At 43.6% G+C, this 22002-nt stretch overlaps 2 protein-coding genes and 1 pseudogene across 2 annotated transcripts; all 3 read left to right on the top strand.

Annotated features, from left to right (window-relative positions):
- Positions 1 to 5689: 5689 nt before the first annotated feature.
- Positions 5690 to 11214, top strand: LOC129845840 (probable cytosol aminopeptidase). Its single transcript, XM_055913765.1, has 6 exons — positions 5690 to 8150; positions 8379 to 8454; positions 8620 to 8720; positions 9015 to 9133; positions 10137 to 10203; positions 10411 to 11214. The coding sequence occupies exons 3-6, from the start codon at positions 8639 to 8641 to the stop codon at positions 10512 to 10514; spliced, it is 372 nt and encodes a 123-aa protein (XP_055769740.1). The 5' UTR covers positions 5690 to 8150; positions 8379 to 8454; positions 8620 to 8638; the 3' UTR covers positions 10515 to 11214.
- On the top strand, positions 10993 to 13062 carry LOC129851538 (probable aminopeptidase NPEPL1; annotated as a pseudogene).
- A 4677-nt stretch (positions 13063 to 17739) lies between these two features.
- LOC129845831 (cathepsin Z-like) lies at positions 17740 to 21696 on the top strand. The gene is made up of 6 exons (XM_055913756.1): positions 17740 to 17914; positions 19110 to 19273; positions 19874 to 20053; positions 20179 to 20329; positions 20689 to 20854; positions 21091 to 21696. The coding sequence occupies exons 1-6, from the start codon at positions 17799 to 17801 to the stop codon at positions 21214 to 21216; spliced, it is 903 nt and encodes a 300-aa protein (XP_055769731.1). The 5' UTR covers positions 17740 to 17798; the 3' UTR covers positions 21217 to 21696.
- Positions 21697 to 22002: the final 306 nt, after the last annotated feature.

Here is a 22002-nt window from a genome sequence, read left to right as displayed (position 1 = left end):
CACCGTAATCTGATAATGCCTGTAAACTTCTTGCCTCTCCCTGACACTGCCTTAGAGACACCTAATACGGGAGACCGTGAGGATCCGAGTGAGGAGATGGAGGACTCATCCATGAATGATATACCAGAAATGGACATCGGTGAGAGGACTAGTGTGTGGGTATCAGAACAGACCTCGGAGGAAACACAGTCGGAGCCCTCTGAAAAAGAGACCCCAGATGTGATGGAAGATGGGCCACTGGCGAGGGACCTTCACAACTCACCACATTCTGAGGGTGCCACTGGTGGCACAAGCATGTCAGAGCTAACCTTTGGAGAAGAAATGTCCGAACCCTCTGTGGAAGAAAGACATTCTGAAGATGCCACTGGTGGCACAAGTTCCAGCAACAGTCACAGAACCCTTGACCTTGACTACCCATCGACTGTGGACAGTGACCCACCAATGGTGGTTGTAGTTGAACAGGTTAAACGTAATGATAACTCTGTTAGGACTGTCAGGTCAGGGGCTGGTCGAGTTAGGAAACGCCCAGTGAGACTCATTGAGACTATGCAGACACAGAGGGTTTTTCATACAGAATTCATTAGAGTACCTGTGTGGGTGTAGGATTAGAATCCAAGTCTGTAGCCACATTTTTTTTTTTTTTTACTTTTAACGTTCAAGAGACCCTATAGAGGTAATGGGTCAGGGGTCATGTGGGCCAAGGTTTTTCTGTCTGAGGTTCTTATTGTCACTGAGTGTACTGAACATGTAACAGGCATGTTTTCCTATGAGGTCTTTGAATTCCCCTAATTCTCTTTAGAGAATAGTCTTTGCACTGGAATATTTGGTGACATATGTATTGCAAGGTATTGCATACCTCATTTAGTTTCTTTGTAGTATGCAAGTGTAATTCAGCAGGGGAGAATGTAACAGGGTTGGTTATGTTTCCACTTGCCTCTAAAGAAATGTGTATTTGATGTTCAAGCATTCTTATTGGTTAGTTCAACTCTGATGACAATAAGGGGTGTTGTGATTGGCCCCACTTGCAGATAGGGGGAGATCGCGAACGTCAGGTCTTCCCAGTATGAGAATGTGATGTAAGGGATTTTGTCATCGACAGCCATCAACACTGTTAAGCCCTGCACAACTAACGTGCTGTTTCCCATTTAACAACAGCATAAATAAATGATGCTCAACTGGGACAACTGGCCGAAGTGATTTATTATGAAAAAAAAACACAACGCGTGGATATTAGCAGTAAAAAAAATAAATAAGTGCTGCATTGCATTAGGTTTGTAGCAGCAGTTTCATACATCTGTTACATTAGCTTATCTTTTTTTAAACGATTGTGGATATTAGCAGTAAAAAAAGAAATAAGTGCTGCATTGCATTAGGTTTGTAGCAGCAGTTTCAGAGATCCAAGAAAACTTTGCAAAAGGAGGCTTAGATAGTGTGTGAAATAGATTTCTTAAATCAGTACGTTTTGGTCATTTCCCCTGTAAAATCAAAGTGGAAAAGACTAAATGGAAAGACTAACGTTACTATACAAAAATATGGAAAGGCATCCAATTCAACCTCAGCTGTGACACTTCTCTATGAAAAGCAGGATGTACAATAAAGTGCATCAATCCATCGCTTTGTCCAAAGATGGCAAATGTGGTGCTCGAATTCAAGGCTTCTGCCGGAGACTCGGAGCCCCAAAATCGCTCTGTCCTAATTCTTGGTCAACTGAATAACCTGCAGCAACCAACCTGGACCCAAGTCAAGGGGGAATTACAGCCAGCTGTCAGCGTAAAGGTGAGGAAATAAAAATAAACAATCAGGGCTGCTCGCGCTGAACTGTGCGGCGCTGGAGTTCTCCGACAAGCACTCAAAGCTAGCTGGCTAGCCTGTATCAGTAACTTTTTTCTACCTAGTAATTATACTATGACAATGCTTTTACGCTTGGTATTTTGTGAAATAGTTAAATGGTTAATGCATTGCTCCGTACATTGAATCTGACTTAATGCTAACAAAGTTAGCTCGCAAACTAGCTTAGCTACCACAAATCAAGTCATGCTAGAAAAGTGGGTTTTTCACCGACAACGAATTCGGCAGAAGTTCTGCCACCATTCATTTTCAAGGAGGGCACCCGATGCGAAAATGAGCATTAGAACCCTGCTAGCAGAGCGGTAGCAAAAGCGGAACTCTGCTCTACTTTATGCAAATTGAATGTAGAGCGTTGGAGAGAAGCATTCTGGTCAAAACCAGTGGAAGCTCCTCAGAGGAAGGGGAGGACCATCCTACTCAGTGAATTTGAATAAAAATTGTGAAACATTTGAAAAGTTATCATTTTTAGATATAACTAATATATTAATGTTTCCAAATACCGTAACTGATTAAAACACTGTTTTACAATGGTCTACAGTAACCTCAACAGTACCATCTAGGGTAGCACCATGGTATAACCGGAGGACAGCTATTTTCTGTCCTCTGTGTACATTGACTTCAATACAAAACCTAGGAGGCTCATGGTTCTCACCCCCTTCCATAGACTTACACAGTAATTACGACCACTTCCGAAAGACGTCCTCCAACCTATCAGAGCTCTTGCAGAATGAACTAACATCTTGTCCACCCAATCAAATGATCAGAGAATACATCTAGTACTGAAAGCATAAGCTACAACCAGCTAGCACTGCAGTGCATGAAGTGTTGCGCAGTTGACTCAGAGAGCGAGAAAGACCCATTTCTTCAAAAATTAAGGGGATGCAGCAGAGTGATGGAGCTTAGCTATATGTCGTAAATATTTTCTTAGTTTACCTTTCACTTACTTAGCTAATTTAGCCTACTCAACAACATGACTCAAACAGAGATTCAGGTTGTTGAGTAGGCTTTTTTTTTTAACTAGCTGGCTATCTATCCAACACTGCAACTCTTCCTAGTCAAGGTAAGCTTTCGGTTGTATAAATCTATTGCCACCGGGACAACTGCTAAACTGCTTGCTGTACTGTGTGGTTGCATACATAGATTGGATTGTGGGTTTACTAACGTGGTAGTTCTAGTTTGTTGACAATGATCTAGGCTGTGTAGCAGTTGTGGTATAAAGGTTAGGCTTGGAGAGGTTTTTGCGCCTAGTCACAAACAGTCGTGTTGTGCACTGAAGTCCACAAGCAAAGGGAAAAGCTAAAAGGCGGAGAGTGCGTAGATGCAAGAAAGAATTTATACAACAAGCAAAGTGATGAACTTTTCTTAAATGGAAGCAAACGGAATGAAATTATTGCAGTCCAGATAAGCTAGATGCAGGTAAGAGTGTGCAAGGTGATATTGAATGTATGTCACCTTTATTCCTCCAATTTGTCTCTTGACCTGCACACACACCCACATTATAAACTTTAATTTGTAGGATAGGTTGTAGCAACCTCGTGATGTTTATAGGGCAAATTCGGGTAGCCTATCATGTAGTAGCTTAAATCTTGTCGATGGTACATTGAGCTGGGTGAATGGAATATGAATGACAGTCATCCAATATTTGCTGTAGGCCTAATAGAAATAAGGCCATGCTCATAAAAAAGATGTACGTCACCGACCGCTACTGGTCATAACCACTGTTAGTTTGTAACATGCCATCTCTATTCTCCAACCAACCATATTGACTAGTTCCTTGATCCCTGACAAAAAAAAATGGGCCTCTATTCTTAATAAAATTAAATAAAGTCATATTCAACTTTTCCCCCATTTTACTAGAAGAAGCCGGCCTGTAGGAAAGTCAGTCTTGCTGGATTAGCTAGCTAGCATGTTCCATCCTTCTCAACATGTTCATGTGTCAAATCGCATTTCCCCTACTAACCTAGTCACGAAATGTGGCGATGTCTTCACATTATGTAGACAACACTCTGCACATTTACATATAAACATTCTAAATGCCCCTTGTTTGTCACGAATATTGAATACAATAATATTTAAACTTACTCTGCCGATTGTCCGTGGTGCTGGTCCCTCAGCTGGTCAATTTTTGACAAACTATCCACAGGGAGGTAACGTTATTATTAAACCGACTTCAAAACACAGGTCTATGTGTGTGGCAATCAAGATTAGTGATGTTCAGTTCGCGAACAATTCGTTATTTTACAACAACTATTTTTACTGACTTGATTCATTTTTCTGAGTGACTTCACAATTGCTGGCCGCAATTGTTTTTTTTGTTAATCACCGAAGGTAGGTGCACAAGACGGACACACATGAACCATGTATACTGCAGGTGTTTATATGGTTTTACGTGTGTGCCAGATAGAAATGTTAACTTCAGTACCGATGCTTTAAAAGGTTGGTTAAACAATACTTTCCTGTGGATATTTTGTCTCAAATTTCGAGCAACTGAAGGACCAACAACGCAGAGTAAATTTAAAAAATGGTATTCAACATTCCGGGCTTGTAGAGAATCTGAGAGGAACAAACACTATCATGTTCCAGATGGTGTATTTAGATATTCACCACCTGGACCCCAGGCAACGACTAACCTAGCTATTACTCCTTGTGACATGACTTAATGTTTGGTCCAGCCAGCTGACTTTGGAGTCTCAATTCTGATCTTTTGCCACAAATTGGTATTTTGCACAATCAGATATTTTGCCAATAATTGGGCTGCCTCTATAAATGCATCCTTTGACTCCTATTTGGTCTTCTGCTTTGCAAAAATCTCTATCACATCATGTGCATTGGTCAACAATTTGTTGTCAGACAACTTATGTCATATGCCTTCATTAGTTCTACTGTAGTCAGCGTCATTCAGAATCAGCACTTATGTGATCACCATAATATAGCCAATGATTGTCACTCACATTTTACCAGGTAAGTTGACTGAGAAATCATTCTCATTTACAGCAATGACCGGAGGAATAGTTACAGGGATGAATGAGCCAATTGGAAGCTGGAGATGATTAGGTAGCCATGATGGTCAGATTGCACATTTAGCCAGGACACCAGGGTTAAGACCCCTGCTCTTAAGATAAGTGCCATGAGATCTTTAGTGACCACAGAGAGTCAGGTCACCCATTTAACACCCCATCTGAAAGACAGCACCCTACACAGGGCAATGTCCCCAATCACTTCTCTGGGACATTGAGATGTCTTTTTTTAGAGCAGAGGAAAGAGTGCCTCCTACTGGCCCTTATTTCTATCCAGATCTGGCAGGCTGCCCTCAGTGCTCTGAACCCTTACCCTACGGACAGCTGCCCTCTGTACTTGAGCCATGCAGACGTGGCAGCCCTGCCCTCCCGGGTTAGCAGACACAACAGCCCCTCTGCCCACTTCCTCTCCCGTCTGGTCCGCACCTGCCTGCCTGGAGGGACGAGCCGATGCATCCTGGTCAGTCAGTTCAACATACTCACTGGGATTAAAGGCTAATTTGGAGGCTAATAAGGATCTAATAATAAATGTCTGATGCATAATGGCAGATAAGGTCAGCAGCACCGTTAACTCCACAGGCCGGTTTCCCAGACACAGATTAAGTCTAGTCCTGGATTTAAATGCACTTTCAATGGAAATTGTCCATTGAGAATGTTTTTTGTTGTTGTCCAGTACTAGGCTTAATCTGTGGCGGGAAACAGGCCTGTGGAGTTTACTGCACTGCTGACCTTATCTGCCATTATGCATCAGACACCAGACATTTATTATTAGATCCCTAGTGTTAATGTGATCATTAAGCCATAGATCTGCCCCTACAGCTTTCCAAAGTCTCAAACAAATCTAGGTTAGGTCTACATTTGGTTTTACTTCTAAGAAGATATGTCAATGCCTGCTTTGTGATTGACACACTGTATTGATCATTTTAGACTGACCGTTGTTACATTTTGTTATCAGACAGTAAAAGTGTGTTTATTCCTGTCTGTACAGATGGTGTGAGAGAGCGGTCTGATGTGTTTGCCTCGGCCTGTGCCATCGCCCGGCCTTCCCCATATTCTCCCGTTGCTCTGCCTCTTCCCACAGGACAGAGAAGACGCAACTCACTGGAGTTGCGTCAAATATACTGTATTTGACTGGGTATGTATTTTTGTCTTCAGGAGATTAAGGCAGTGGGGACAGAACTGGGCGTTACTCCTGTCATAATTCGTGGAGAGGAACTGAAACAGAAAGGATTTGGAGGTACTGTATCAGGAGAAGGCTTGTTATAATGGCCATGCATCCAAAGCCTTGGCTAGGTGTTAGGCTTCCATTTGAAGCCATTTTAGCTATGGATTGGAACTCCAATCTGTTGGGTTCTTTGCTTGCAATCACACAGATGTGTGTGGGCCAGTTAGAAAAGCGTTTTTCAAACTGGCTGTACTCTTGTGCAGTGTTTAAACAACAACATAAATATGTACTGTATGTATCAGGTCACGTGTGGACCACATGCTTTCTTCCACTTCCCTTTTAGAGTTTTCTTGGTACATTGCCGTGAAAAAGTATTTGCATAATGGGACCCTTGTCATCCAAAAAGTTGGCTCATGTTTTCCAAAAAGCACCTGGATGATCATCAAGACTCTTGGAAGAATTTCCTATGAGAATATAATTCAAAAGTATCCCTTTTTGGGTGACATGGGTCCCATTATGCTTGGTGAAAACCAAACACTACATTCCACAGTAAAAACCTCATACCAACGGTCAGAATGGTGGTGATAGTGTGATAGTTTGGGGATGTTTTGCTGCCTCGGGACCTCTGCGACTTGCCTCATAGAAGGAACTGTGATTTCTGCTCTGTATCAGAGAATTCTACAGGAGAATGTCAGGCCATCCGTCTGCGAGCTGAAGCGCAGCTGGGTCATGCAGCAAGACAATGATCCAAAACACACAATCAAGTCTACATCAATCAAATTTTGACCTAATCGGCCTCCCGGGTGGCGCAGTGGTCTAGGGCACTGCATCGCAGTGCTAGCTGCGCCACCAGAGTCTCTGGGTTCGCGCCCAGGCTCTGTCGCAGCCGGCCGCGACCGGGAGGTCCGTGGGGCGACGCACAATTGGCATAGCGTAGTCCGGGTTAGGGTAGGTTTGGCCGGTAGGGATATCCTTGTCTCATCGCGCTCCAGCGACTCCTGTGGCGGGCGGGCGCAGTGCGCGCTAACCAAGGGGGCCAGGTACACGGTGTTTCCTCCGACACATTGGTGCGGCTGGCTTCCGGGTTGGAGGCTAGCTGTGTTAAGAAGCAGTGCGGCTTGGTTAGGTTGTTCTTCGGAAGACGCATGGCTTTCGACCTTCGTCTCTCCCGAGCCCGTACGGGAGTTGTAGCGATGAGACAAGATAGTAATTACTAGCGATTGGATACCACGAAAAGGGGGTAAAATAAAAATAAAAAATAATAATAAAATCAAATATATATATATATATATATTTTTTTTTGACCTAATCCCAATTGAGACGTTGTGGCAGGACTTGGAACGAGCAATTCATGCTTGATGCCGCTGAGTTAAAGCAAATGCCGCTGAGTTAAAGCAATTCTGCATGTAAGAGTGGACCAAAATTCCTCCACAGCGACGTGAGAGACTGATCAACAACTACGGGAAGTGTTTGGTTGCAGTCATTGCAGCTAAAGGTGGTACAACCAGTTATTTAGTATAAGGGGGCAATTTCTTTTTCACACAGGGGCATTGTGTGTTGCATAACTTAGTTTATTAAATAAAGTATGTAATTGTTGTGTTATTTGTTCACTCAGGTTCCCTTTATCTAATATAGGTTTGGGTTGAAGAAGTAGAGCAAATTAAAAAGGGGGCATACAGCTCTGTATGTTCGTTTGGTGGTTCTCCTCTCTGTTTTGTCTTTGAATGTACAACGTTTCTATTCAGCTTTGTTACTTTCTCAACAAAACAAGCTGATGTAATGGGACCCAAGAGATTTTGGCAAAAAGGAATGTCAAATTAAATTAATTTTTCCACATTGGAACAAAGTGTGTATTCTGGTTTATGAGTTGTCATGATGCACATACACTCATCATGGTTCTCTGACTGATAACACAACATTAGTTTCTGTGATCATCAACTCGATCACTTTGGACCGTTTGGGCCTTCAGAGATCTATGGAGTGGGCAAGCCAGGGGTGAACCCTCCTGCCCTTGCAGTCCTGAGTCACAAACCAGATGGTGCCACCCAGACTATTGCATGGGTGGGCAAGGGCATCGTGTATGACACCGGAGGTCTCCGCATCAAGGGAAAGGTAAAAAGGTATGCTTATGGCTGGTCAGTTGGGTTGCATCCCAAATAGCACCATATTCCCTATAGTGCACTACTTTTGAAGAGAGACCTATGGGTAAAGGGAATTAGAGTGCCATTTGGAACGAGTCCTTAATGTGATTATTTTGTTCAATTCAATGGATGTTAGGGAGTTGCCAGCCAAATAAGTATTAAATTACAATGTTGTAAAGGCTGAATGTATTTTTCTTTTGCATCAAGACCAACATGCCTGGGATGAAAGAGACTGGTGAGGCAGCAGCCATTTTTAGGAGCTTTCAAAGCTACTGTCAATCAGGTGAGGCCTACTGTACCTACTACCCCTGCTTACTCTTTCAAGTCAACTTCTTATTTGAAACATAAGGTCCTGTTAGGAGACACCCTATTGGAACATGTACTGAAAGTTTGGTTAGAGCTGTTGAAAAGTTGTGTGCAAACCTTTTGAAATGTGTCTTTATTTCAGGGCTTCAAGGACAATCTCCATGCCGTATTCTGCCTGGCGGAGAATGCAGTCGGACCCACTGCCACACGGCCAGATGACATCCACACGCTCTACTCTGGAAAGTGAGTAGCCGTTGGGGGAGCATGTAAATCAGTTAGGCAAGGTAATGGGAACCGGGCTAATATGATGGCAACCTGATGGAGGTAAGTAGAATTTTTCCTTCTGATGGGCTTTTGTGTGGGAAAGAAACAATTAGCTGGCATTTGAGCAAGGATTCATTATTGGCTTACATTTAGTTTGTTTGGTTAATTTATGGTTTCAATAGCTTTTTGTTCTCTTTTTGCTGCCTTTCTGATTGAAGAATCTATGGCCTGAAATACATTTTTCCCCCTCTTGTTTTGCTAACTTTCTCACAGTGGAGATCAAGAACACTGATGCTGAAGGCAGGCTAGTGCTCTCTGATGGTGTGGTGTATGCCAGCAAGGACCTCTCTGCTGACATCATCCTGGATATGGCCACTCTGACAGGGGCACAGGTGTGTGACGGGTGGCCTCTAGAGCCACAGCAGTGCAGCTTTGGCAACAACACTGGCCTACATTACTTTGATGCCCCACGCTTCTTTAATCACTTATTGTCATTTTGCAGCAAGAGATTGATATCATTTTGCAATAATATAATAGTATTTGTATTTCTATAAGATTTAGTCCAAAAAAAAAATCGGAAGTGATGGTTTGGTAATAAATGTTAGCCCAAGAAAGTTAAGTCATCACATGTACATTGTTGAAACACTCATAAAAGCCAGTTGTGACTGTTTTACATTTACTGCACTTCGATCAGAGCAAAGGTTAACAGGGCTTGTGACAGACATAATGCCTAGTAACGAAAAAGTTTTACTTTCCGTTGATCTTTGCCCTCACTGACATTGTCTTGAGCTAAAGCTAAAATTCCCCACAATCTCTGAGGAACTCAAAACAACTGGTGTCTCACACAAGTGGATGGTGTTAATCACACAAAATTGTTAGCCTACATAAAGAGATTTTCCTTAGAACAATAATTTTCTAACTCAAAACACACCTCGTGCTGGTGATGACGACACCACATCCTGTGGTAACCCTCATGATGTGCTGATTCGGCTCATTCTGAAAACACCACATGATGCACCATATTGGATTTTTTTGTGCTAGCTAGTGAAGTAGCTAATTGCAAGTGAAACATTTGTCGCTGAGGCCTGATCAGCACAAAATTGGGGCTGATTTTTGTTGCTGACCAGAAAAGGTTTAAATCTATACTGAATATAAATGAAACATGCAACAATTTCTAAGATTTTACTGAGTTACAGTTCATTTAAGGACATCGGTCAATTGAAATAAATTCATTAGGCCTTCATCTATGGATTTCACATGACTAGGAATACAGATATGCATCTGTTGGTCACAGATACCTTAAAAAAAGAGTTTGGGTGTGGATCAGAAAACCAGTCAGTCTGCTTTGCATAAAGTTTATCAAGCTGTTGATTGTGGAATGTTGTCCCACTCCAGGAACTGGAACACTCTGTCACACATCAATCCAGAGCATCCCAAACATGCTCAATTGGTCACATGTCTGGTGAGTATGCAGGCAATGGAGGATCTGGAAAATTATCAGCTTCCAGGAATTATGTACAGATCCTTGCGACACAGGGCTGTGCATTATCATGCTGAAACATGAGGTGATGGCGGCAGATGAATGGCACGACTTTGGGCCTCAGGATCTCGTCACGGTATTTTTAAATTGCCATCGATTTTAAAAAGCAATTGTGTTCCTTGTCCGTAGCTTATGCCTGCCCATACAGTAACCCCACCGCCACCATGAGGCACTCCGTTCACAAGGCTAACATCAGCAAACCACTCGTCCACACGACACCATACATGTGGTAAGCGGTTGTGAGGCCGGTTGGAAGTACTGCCAAATTCTCTAAAATTATGTTGGCGGTGGCTTATGGTAGAGAAATTAACATTCAATTATCTGGCAACAGCTCTGGTGGACATTCCTGTAGTCAGCATGCCAATTACACACTCCTTCAAAACTTGAGACATCCGTGGCATTGTGTGGGTGGCAAAACTGCACATTTTAAAGTGGCCTTTGTGTCCCCAGCACAAAGTGGACCTGTGTAATGATCATGCTGTTTATTCAGCTTCTTTATATGCCACACCTGTCAGATGGATGGATTATCTTGGAAAATGAGAAATGCTCACTAACAGGGATGTAATTCAAGTTGTGCAAAACATTTTAGAGAAATAATATTTTTGCGTGAATGGAACATTTCTGAGATCTTTTATTTCACTTCATGAAACATGGGACCAACACTTTACATGTTGCGTTTATATTTTTGTACAGTGTACATTCAATATAAACATGTCATCATACATCATCTTACCTTCTTTCACTTTAGTGAATAACCATAGTTCCTATATAACAAATGACTACATTAGTATATGTTTCCAACAATGGTTGAATTTGTGTGTGGCTCTCCTAGTGGAAATAGGGGATTTCCACAGGGAAGTACCATTGTGCTGTGATGACCAACAGTGAGCAGTGGGAGACGGCGTGTGTGAAGGCGGGCCGCAGCAGCGGGGATCTGGCTCATCCCCTGGTCTACTGCCCAGAGCTGCACTTCAATGAGTTCACCTCAGCCGTGGCAGACATGAAGAACTCTGTGGCTGTGAGTGGTACCACTACTCTGCTGTATGCCCAGTCTCTAGCAGGTCCGAATCCTGGATCTGAGTACAATCAAATAGCCTCTACAGCCTATTGTGATTGTTGATAATTTTCCTTCAGCCTATTATATATTTTCTGGATAAGAGTGTGCTAGGCCTCCCGGGTGGCGCAGTGGTCTAGGGCACTGCATCGCAGCGATAGCTGTGCCACCAGAGGCTCTGTCGCGACCGGGAGGTCCGTGGGGCGAAGCCCAATTGGCCTAGCGTCGTCCGGGTTAGGGAGGATTTGGCCAGTAGGGATATCCTTGTCTCATCGCGCTCCAGCGACTCCTGTGGCGGGCCGGGCGCAGTGCGCGCTAACCAAGGGGGCTAGGTGCACGGTGTTTCCTCCGACACATTGGTGTGGCTGGCTTCCGGGTTGGAGGCGCGCTGTGTTAAGAAGCAGTGCGGCTTGGCTGGGTTGTGCTTCGGAGGACGCATGGCTTTCGACCTTCGTCTCTCCCGAGCCCGTACGGGAGTTGTAGCGATGAGACAAGATAGTAATTACTAGCGATTGGATACCACGAAAATTGGGGAGAAAAGGGGGTAAAATTAAAAAAAGAGTGTCTGCTAAATGACTAAAATGTAAATGCATGTCTTTGCTGTGTCTGTGAAAGGACAGGAAGAACGCCACGCTCCTGTGCCGGCCTCTTCATCGGCTCTCACCTGGGTTTTGACTGGCCTGGGGTCTGGGTCCATGTGGACATAGCCTCCCCTGTCCATGCTGTAAGTGACTGGATATTTGAGTTTAGTAGGGGTGATTTCCGAGACACAGATTAAGCCTAGTCATGAACTAAAAAGCAAACCCAATGGAGAATTCTCACTGAAAAGGCTTTATAGTCCAGCATTAGGCTTAATGTGTCTGGGAACAGCTCCTTAAAGTGTTTCAATTAATATTTAGAAAGTATAGACTAGACATGCTATATTAAATTCATTTCAGCCCCTCACATATCTTGACTGACTTGTATAAACAAAGGATCTTCCTATGTATAGCTTATCTATCTAGTGCTTATAGAACGGTGAAGAAATGTGTAGGAGCTAAGGGAATGGGGGCCGGGAAGCCAAAATATAGTTGAGTCGTGGTGTAACCTGTCCTCTCTCGCTCTTTCCCTCCCTTACACTCTGCAGGGGGAGCGCACTACCGGCTTTGGTGTGGCTCTGCTCATGGCTCTGTTCGGCCAGGCCTCAGACGACCCCATGCTCAACCAGGTATCTCCTCTGGGGGCCGCTACCATGAATGCTGCATCCAGGGACCCGGTGGAGCGCGACTGCCAATGGAGGAGACTGGTGTAAAATCTCCAAGCAGCCACCTCTGGACCCAGCCACCTACACTCTTTACACCGACATACACTGAACACCTAGAAAATATTTCCAATCCCCAATTTTTATTAGACTCATTCACAATGCAGTGACATTTTGGGGAAAAAAGAGGCTAGAATTTCTAGGATCTTCCTATGTATAGCTTATCTATCTAGTGCTTATAGAACGGTGAAGAAATGTGTAGGAGCTAAGGGAATGGGGGCTGGGAGCCAAAATATAGCCCATTTTTTTCATGGCCCATTTTGTCTCCAAATGGGCCATGAATAATTGGGAGGGATGATGAATATGCAAATGTTTATAGCATATTGAACACTTTAAGGTTCTGCCTTCCTTGAATGAATTACCAGAGCATTATCACAATTCTCCAAAATTAACCATAGCTATAATAAAATCAAAATGCAGCCTTAAATGGTTAAGTAACTGAATAAGGTGTTTGATCCTGTGTGGTAAGTGATGGTTTATTTTTCTGTTTCAATGTCCTTGAGCAAATTAGCTTGTTTAGGTATCAGGCAAACACATACTTTGGCTTTTAGCCATAGCCTAGCCACTGATGGCCAACTTGTCATTCTGGACATTGGGAATAACCCATGTGAATAGTAAAGCTGGATATTTGGAATAAGTTTTCACCTTTATTTAACCAGGTAGGCCAGTTGAGAACAAGTTCTCATTTACAACTGCGACCTGGCCAAGATGAAGCAAAGCAGTGTGACAAAAACAACTCTGCAGAGTTACAAATTAACAAACGTACAGTCAATAGCACAATATAAAAAAATATATACAAATCTTTACAGTGTGTGCAAATGTAGAAGAGTAGGGAGGTAGTCAATGAATAGGCCATAGAGGTGAAATAATTACAATTTTAGCATTAACACGAGTGATAGATGCGCAAGTAGAGAGACTGGGGTGCAAAAGAGCAAGAGGGTAAGTAATAATATGGGGATGAGGTAGTTGGGAGTGCTATATACAGATGGGCTGTGTACAGGTACAGTGATATGTAAGCTGATGCTTAAAGTTATAGAGGGAGATATAAGACTCCAGCTTCAGTGATTTTAGCAATCTGTTCCAGTCATTGGCAGCAGAGAACTGGAAGGAAAAGTGGCCAAAGGAAGTGTTGGCTTTGGGGGTGACCAGTGAAATATACCTGCTGGAGCGTGTGCTACGGATGGGTGTTGCTATGGTGACCAGTGAGCTTAGATAAGGCGTGGCTTTACCTAGCAAAGACATAGATGACCTGGAGCCAGTGGGTTTGGCGACGAGTATGTAGCGAGGGCCAGCCAATGAGAGCATACAGGTTGCAGTGGTGGGTAGTATATGGGGCTTTGGTGACAAAACGGATGGCACTGTAATAGACTACATCCAGTTTGTTGGGGCTATTTTGTAAATTACATCGCCAAAGTCGAGGATCGGTAGGATAGTCAGTTTTACGAGGGAATGTTTGGCAGCATGAGTGAAGGAGGCTTTGTTGCGAAATAGGAAGCAGATCCTAGATTTAATTTTAGATTGGAGATGCTTAATGTGAGTCTGGAAGGAGAGTACAGTCTAACCAGACACCTAGGTATTTATAGTTGTCCACATATTCTAGGTCAAAACCGTCCAGAGTAGTGATGCTAGTTGGGCGGGAGGGTGCCGGCAGCGATCGGTTGAAGAGCATGCACTTTAGTTTTACTAGCATTTAAAAGCAGTTGGAGGCCATGGAAGGAGTGTTGTATGGCGTTGAAGCTCGTTTGGAGGTTTGTTAACACAGTGTCCAAAGAAGAGCCAGATGTATACAGAATGGTGTCATCTGCGTAGAGGTGGATCAGAGAATCACCAGCAGCAAGAGTGACATCATTGATATATACAGAGAATTGAACCCTGTGGCACCCCCAGAGACTGCCCGAGGTCCAGACAACAGGCCCTCCGATTTGACACATTGAACTCTATCTGAGAAGTAGTTGGTGAACCAGGCGAGGCAGTCATTTGAGAAGCCAAGGCTATTGAGTCTGCCGATGAGAATGCGGTGATTGACAGAGTCGAAAGCCTTGGCCAGGTCGATGAAGACAGCTGCACAGTACTGTCTTTTATCGATGGAGGTTATGATATCGTTTAGGACCTTGAGAGTGGCTGAGTTGCACCCATGACCAGCTCGGAAACCAGATTGCATAGTGGAGAAGGTACGGTGGGATTCGAAATGGTTGGTGATCTGTTTTGTTAACTTGGCTTTCGAAGATTTTAGAAAGGCAGGGAAGGATGGATATAGGTCTACAACAGTTTGGGTCTAGAGTGTCTCCCCCTATGAAGAGGGGGATGACTGCGGCAGCTTTCCAATCTTTGGGAATCTCAGACAATACGAAACAGATTGAATAGGCTAGTAATAGAGGTTGCAACAATTTCGGCTGATAATTTTAGAAAGAGAGGGCCCAGATTGTCTAATCCAGCTGATTTGTAGGGATCCAGATTTTGCAGCTCTTTCAGAACATCAGCTGTCTGGATTTGAGTGAAGGAGAAGCGGGGGGGGGGGGGGGCCTTGGGCAAGTTGCTGCAGGGGGTTGCTGAGATGTTGGCAGGGGTAGGGGTAGCCAGGTGGAAAGCATGGCCAGCCGTAGAAGAATGCTTATTGAAATTATCGATTACCGTAGATGTATCTGGTGATAGTGTTTCCTATCCTCAGTGCAGTGGGCAGCTGGGAGGAGGTGCTCTTATTCTCCATGGACTTTAGTGTCCCAAAACATTTTGGAATTAGTGCTACAGGAAGCAAATTTCTGTTTGAAAAAGCCAGCCTTAGCTTTCCTAACTGACTGAGTATATTGGTTCCTCTTCCCTGAAAAGTTGCATACCGGGGGGTGGGGGGGGGGGGGGGATATTCGATGCTAATACAGAACGCCACAGGATGTTTTTGTGCTGGTCAAGGGAAGTCAAGTCTGGGGTGAACCAAGGGCTATATCTGTTCTTAGTTCTACATTTTTTTAATGGGGCATGCTTATTTAAGATGGTGAGGGAAACACTTGTGAAGAGCAACCAGGCATCCTCTACTGACGGGATGAGGTCAATATCCTTCCAGGATACCCGGGCCAGGTCGATTAGAAAGGCCTGCTCACTGAAGTGTTTTGGGGAGTGTTTGACAGTGATGAGGGGTGGTTGTTTGACCGCGGACCCATTACGTACGCAGGCAGTGATCGCTGAGATCCTGGTTGAAGACAGCAGAGGTGTATTTAGAGGGCAAGTTGGTCAGGATGATATCTAAGAGGGTGCCCATGGTTACGGATTTAGGGTTGTACCTGGTAGGTTCCTTGATAAATTGTGTGAGATTGAGGGCATCTAGCTTAGATTGTAGGACTGCCGGGGTGTTAAGCATGTCCCAGTTTAGGTCACCTAACAGTACGAACTCTGAAGATAGATGGGGGGTGATCAATTCACTTATGGTGTCCAGGGCACAGCTGGGTGCTGAAGGGTCCCTATAACTTTATTAGTCCACATGAGATGGAAATGTGTCTTCTGCTTTTCTTGGAATTAAACATTAAGCAATCTTATATGCTTTGTCATATTCCTTGTAAAATTATAACTGCATGGAATACAAAAGTTGACAACCTTGCCTGGTAATGTGGAATACTTTTATAAGTAACAAGCAAGCTGTGGTTGTGTTCCACTGCTCAGTTGTTGAAAGCATCAACCAATGGTTGCCTAGCACATTGACTGTCATCGACTTGACAGATTGCTGTATTGTGATTATTGTGACATGTAAAACCTATCCAAGTGTTGTAAGATCTGTCAGCAACGCCTAGACAAAGGAACGCACCCTATATCATTTACAGCGGTGTAAAGTTCTTAAGTAAAAATCTTTTAAAGTACTACTTAAGTCGTTTTGGGGGTATCTGTACTTTACTATTTATATTTTTGACAACTTTTACTTCACTACATTAAATATATTAATCTATTTTTTACTTCATAAATTTTCCCTCACACCCAAAAGTACTCATTACATTTTGAATGCTTAGCAGGACAGGAAATTGGTCCAATTCACACACTTATCAAGAGAACATCCCTGGTCTTCCCTATTGCCTCTGATCTGGCAGACTCGTTTGTAAATTATGTCTGAGTGTTGGAGTATGCCTCTGGCTAAAAAAACAAGAAAATGGTGCAGTCTGGTTTACTTTATGTAAGGCATTTGAAATTATTTATACTTTTACTTTTGATACTTAAGTATATTTAAAACCAAATACTTATAGACTTTTACTCTAGTAGTATTTTACTAGGTTACTTTTACTTGAGTCATTTTCTATGAAAGTATCATGACTTTTACTGAAGTAAGACAATTGGGTACTTTTTCCACCACGGATCATTTGCACGGAGCAACATTTGAATGCCACGGGTTGTTATTTATTTAACCTTTATTTAACTAGGCAAGTCAGTTAAGAACAAATTCTTATTTACAATGACGGCCTATACCGGCAATCCCTAACCCGGACGACGCTGGGCCAATTGTGCGTCAGTTGTGATACAGCCTGGAATCGGACCAGGGTCTGTTGTGACACCTCTAACACTGAGATGCAGTGCCTTAGGTCGCTGGCCACATTGTTGCAGGCAAGCCTGTAAAATTGTTAACATTGTATCAATAGCTCTCTTGAATGAAACTTGCAATGAAACATGTTGGCAAGCCTGTAAAATGGAAATGTCATATTTTGGCAAGCCTCAAATTGTAGCATACCAATGCATGACTTCCTGGATTTTGCAAGTGCAGGTTCTGCCCATGTTATGTCCATTCGGCAATATTACCCCTCCACCCAAAATGTAACTTTTTAAACGTATTATGATTAAAACCAAGGGCAGTGTTTGGTTGATTAATTAATTAGAATGTGCAATGTTTGTAAAAACAAAATAAATTCAGCTGTTCCTATGTGTATAGTGTACTGCAATGAGTCACTAATCACGGGATGGCGTTTGCTACGTGGTTGTTCACTTAGGTCGAACTGCAGTTAGCACTGATCTATAAACCATATCGTGCTGTCTGTAAAACCAGTAATAAATGGCAGGGAAGTATAATCCTTATGACACAAAACTCTGCGAGTCTGCGCCGCGTTTACGCCTTGTTCAGGTTGACCCTCGTGGTGAAACAGTATAAAAATCCCACGGAGTTTCTAAGAAGTCATATGACAAATATTTTTCAACATGGCACGGTCACTGTTGTTATTCGTGTTTATGGTGTCGGGTGTCTTTGCTGGACGCTATTTTAACGAGAAGCAGCCATGCTATAGACCCCAGCTGAACAAGCACAATGGATTCAGGTAACTTTAGCCGTGATGTCTTCCATCACCAAATTTGATATGTCTAGTGATTGCTCTTGAGCTATAAATAGTAGCTAGTTGTTGCAACATGATTGTAGTAGAAACTTAGATTGCTTTTTCCTCCACAGCATTTTGTTTTGTGGTTTACTTTTTTATATATTTCATATAATCATAGATCTGATATGGGAAGTAGGGCGGCCAGCAGGCGCATGCTTATTTTTTTTGCCTCTAGTGGTTTCAATTGTTTTTTGTTGTGTGTTCTTGAGTTGTTCAGGCGTACTTTACCTGCATCTTCTGCACTCCATTGACATTAGTCAGTCACTGAGCGAGTTTGTTGTACAACCCGTTTAAATGTTGACAAGTTCCTCCCCTTTTTAAGACTTAATCAGTCTATTACAGAAGGCACATCATGGCTATCTAAAGTTTTAAAGCAATCAAAGCCGACGGAGACAAGGTTTCTGACTTGTCTGTGGTTAGGAGATGACCGTAGTATGGGCAGATTATGACCTGTCGTTTAAAGCTTACCATCCCATTTTGCTATTGGGTGCTCACCCCCTCCCCCCGAAACATGCATGGCCCTTTCAGGGGTAGTTTCGTTTTGAAAGAATGCTTGTACTTGGAGAGGCAGCTCTGCCAAGCTCAATCTGGTCCGGTTTTGCATGGGACCTTATGAGTGCTTAGATCCTTCATGCTTGCAGTTTGAGCCGCTCTACATTTAGAACTCTATCTAGGGCCTCCCGAGCAGCACATCGGTTTAAGGCACTGCATTTATGCTTGAGGGGTCACTACAGACCTGGGTTCGATCCCAGGCTGTGTTGCAACTGACCGGGATATCCATGAGGTGGCGCACAATTGGCAGAGTGTGCGTTGTCTGGGTTAGGGGAGGGTTTGGCCAGCCAGGATGTCCTTGTCCCATTGTGCTCTAGCGACTCCTTGTGGCGGGCCGGGCACATGCACGCTGACTTCGATTGCCAGCTGTATGGTGTTTCCTCTGACTCATTGGTATGGCTGGCTTCCAGGTTAAGCAAGCAGTGCGGCTTGGCGGGGTCGTGTTTTCGGAGAACGCATGGCTTTCGACGTTCGCCTCTCCCGGAATTGCAGCGACGGGACAAGACTAACGACCACTTTACCCCCCCCCCCCCCCAAAAAAGAATATCTAGAGCACCTTGTACCCTGACGTCATGTCTTTCATTAGGACGATGCCCCGACCCTACGAGTTCCTTGAACTCAATGAGCTCCCCAAGGCCTGGGACTGGAGGAACATCAACGGCACCAACTACGTCAGCACTACCCGCAACCAGCACATCCCCCAGTACTGTGGATCCTGCTGGGCACATGGCAGCACCAGCGCCATGGCAGGTAGCCTAACCTCCAGCTAGCATTTCTGCTCTGCTGTCAACTAATTTGTACAGCTCATAGAAATTAACAAAGCATACAGTTTACATGGTACAAATGGACAGGATGAAGATCAGACTGTAAAATTCTATTTGGCTATGGATGTCTGCAAACTTTTGATTCTCTATAGGTACAGTCTTTCAAAGCTTGGTATTTGCCCTTCAAGATGATGGTCATAAAGATGGTTTACTAATCTAAAGTCACTTAAACTAGATTTTATAACGTAAGTGGAATAAACATTGCAATATTTCAAACATGAATGCCTGTCAGGCATTTAACACATCTGACTCATTCGGGGGGTGGCCTGGCAGGGAAGTTTGTGGCAACACCTGACTGTGCAGTTATAGCTTCATGGTTTCCTGTCATTTGGGTTTCTGGTAAATCTGTTTTTAAAATGCAATTTCCTCCTCTGCTCATACAAGTAGTACTTTATCATAATAATACAATGACTTCAGAATCCTAGACTTGTCCTTACTAAGTTTGATGACTTTTCAACATTTATGAGCAGACTCTGGAACAAGTACTGAATTAATGGACTGGTTGTTGGTCTGCTCCTTTTCCCAGATCGCATAAACATCAAGCGGAAGGGAGCCTGGCCCTCTGCCTATCTGTCAGTCCAGAATGTGGTGGACTGTGGTGAGGCTGGCTCCTGTCATGGAGGTGATCACACTGGGGTGTGGGAGTATGCCAACAAACATGGCATCCCTGACGAGACCTGCAACAACTACCAGGCCAAGGATCAGAGTAAGGCCTCAAGATCTTAACTCCCAGCCGAACAGTCTTTCCCATTCTAGACTTGATCACAAAATTAAGATTGTGGTTCATTTGCCATTTCTCTGATTTAACATGTTCTCCATATTGTCTTGCAGCGTGCAAACTGTTCAACCAGTGTGGAACCTGCACCACATTCGGGGTCTGCAACATCATCCAGAACTACACCCTGTGGAAGGTCGGAGACTTCGGCGCTGTCAGTGGGAGGGAGAAGATGATGGCTGAGATCTATGCTGGCGGACCGATCAGGTTAGGAACTGGACTTGGTCAACGTGGTGACTGTTTCTCTGATCATGCGCTCCTCCTGTCGTGACGGTGTATGGATTTGCATGAGAAGTAGAGCAAAGTCAGTCAAACAGGCACCTACCTCAGTGTCAGTTTGCCCATGTCTGCTGTGAAACAGTGACCCCATAGTAGCACTATGACTTAGGAAGTTAGTGAAGGAGCAAATAATTATGCTTGTCTGTATGGAGTTGCTGCTTAATGTTCATTGGCTTACTGCAGCCATGCAACTCTGTCCAAGTATTCTCTTTCCCTTCCTGCCCCTTAAAACGTACACCAACATGTCGCTTTAACTAAATACAGACTCCTTTTTTTGTCCTTGGTAGCTGTGGGATCATGGCAACAGACAATTTGGACGCCTACACAGGAGGCCTGTACTCTGAGTATATAAAGGAGCCCTACATCAACCACATTGTGTCCGTTGCCGGCTGGGGCCTGGATGAGAATGGTGTGGAATTCTGGATCGTCCGCAACTCCTGGGGAGAGCCCTGGGTAAGCTTCTTATCAAATGAACACCATGCAATGCCATAATATGTCTCTAGTGATCTATGGAAACTGCAGCAGAGAATCCTGTTCTGCTACAGAATTACATTGCGCTCAAGATGCGGCAACAAACCTAGCCTACAGCTTTTCCTGTAGTTAACTTGACTTTTCTGACGCTCATGTACAATCAAGCATATTTATCTAGCTGACACTCCAGATTGAGGAAGTTTCTATTTTCTTGCCAGGGAGAGAAGGGCTGGTTGAGGATCGTGACCAGCGCCTACAAGGGAGGAAGTGGCAGTCAGTACAACCTGGCCCTGGAGGAAGACTGCATGTATGGAGATCCCATCGTTCCCAAGACTTACATGTAGACAACAGGCAGTGGAGCCAACCAGTTTATTTTAAACACAATGCTGTCTATTCTATGCATATCTACAGTTTTCTATGACAATCTCAGGCTACATCGACATTTTAACACCGTAAAATCAGGAAAAGGGAATACATTCAGTTTTTTTTCTTAATGTGGCAACAAGACATTGTGCTTTGCCTTGGGAACAAGTACGACTGCAATGTGCACAATTAGCCAAAGATCAATGCCAGAAAACAAATTGATGCTGTCAATGTTTGCAGTGGTAGCCTTCATCAATTCTGATGCCATATGTCTTTTGTTCTATAATAATTAACCCGGTAAGGCACTGACTTGTGTGATTTCAGTGCTAAGAGTTTATTTAAATGTCTATGTTTGAATGTACAAGTTGTATTTCTTGATTTAAGTCAATGATTCAAGTAACATTTTTTAAGCTGGGTCTATTGTTTTTAAAATGTAATTAAATTTGAGTTTCAATATGGAAGCTATTGCATTCATTTCCGATTCAAAACCAGAGACAGCCTGGAGCAAAATTAGATGTTTCTGAAACTTATGTGGCATGTTGATTGTATTTTCTGAAGAATTTGACCCGTTCAGGCTATTGACCCCATTCCAGAAAGCTAAGACTCTCGACCATGGCCGTGTGTTCTGGTTCCCTCTGATCACAGGTTGTGTCAGAAGGGAGTGTCAACTGCAATTTGGCCTCCATAAGAGTAGTTGGATAGCCTTTTGACTCCCTATTTAATCTTGCAACTGACTGGGTTCGAACCAGGTCTCCTGCATGTCACGA

Source organism: Salvelinus fontinalis, chromosome 3 (genome assembly GCF_029448725.1).
Source record: "Salvelinus fontinalis isolate EN_2023a chromosome 3, ASM2944872v1, whole genome shotgun sequence".
NCBI classification, from domain to species: Eukaryota; Metazoa; Chordata; class Actinopteri; order Salmoniformes; family Salmonidae; genus Salvelinus; species Salvelinus fontinalis.
Note: the sequence above shows the minus strand (reverse complement) of the source record. Positions and strands in the feature narration are given on the sequence as shown.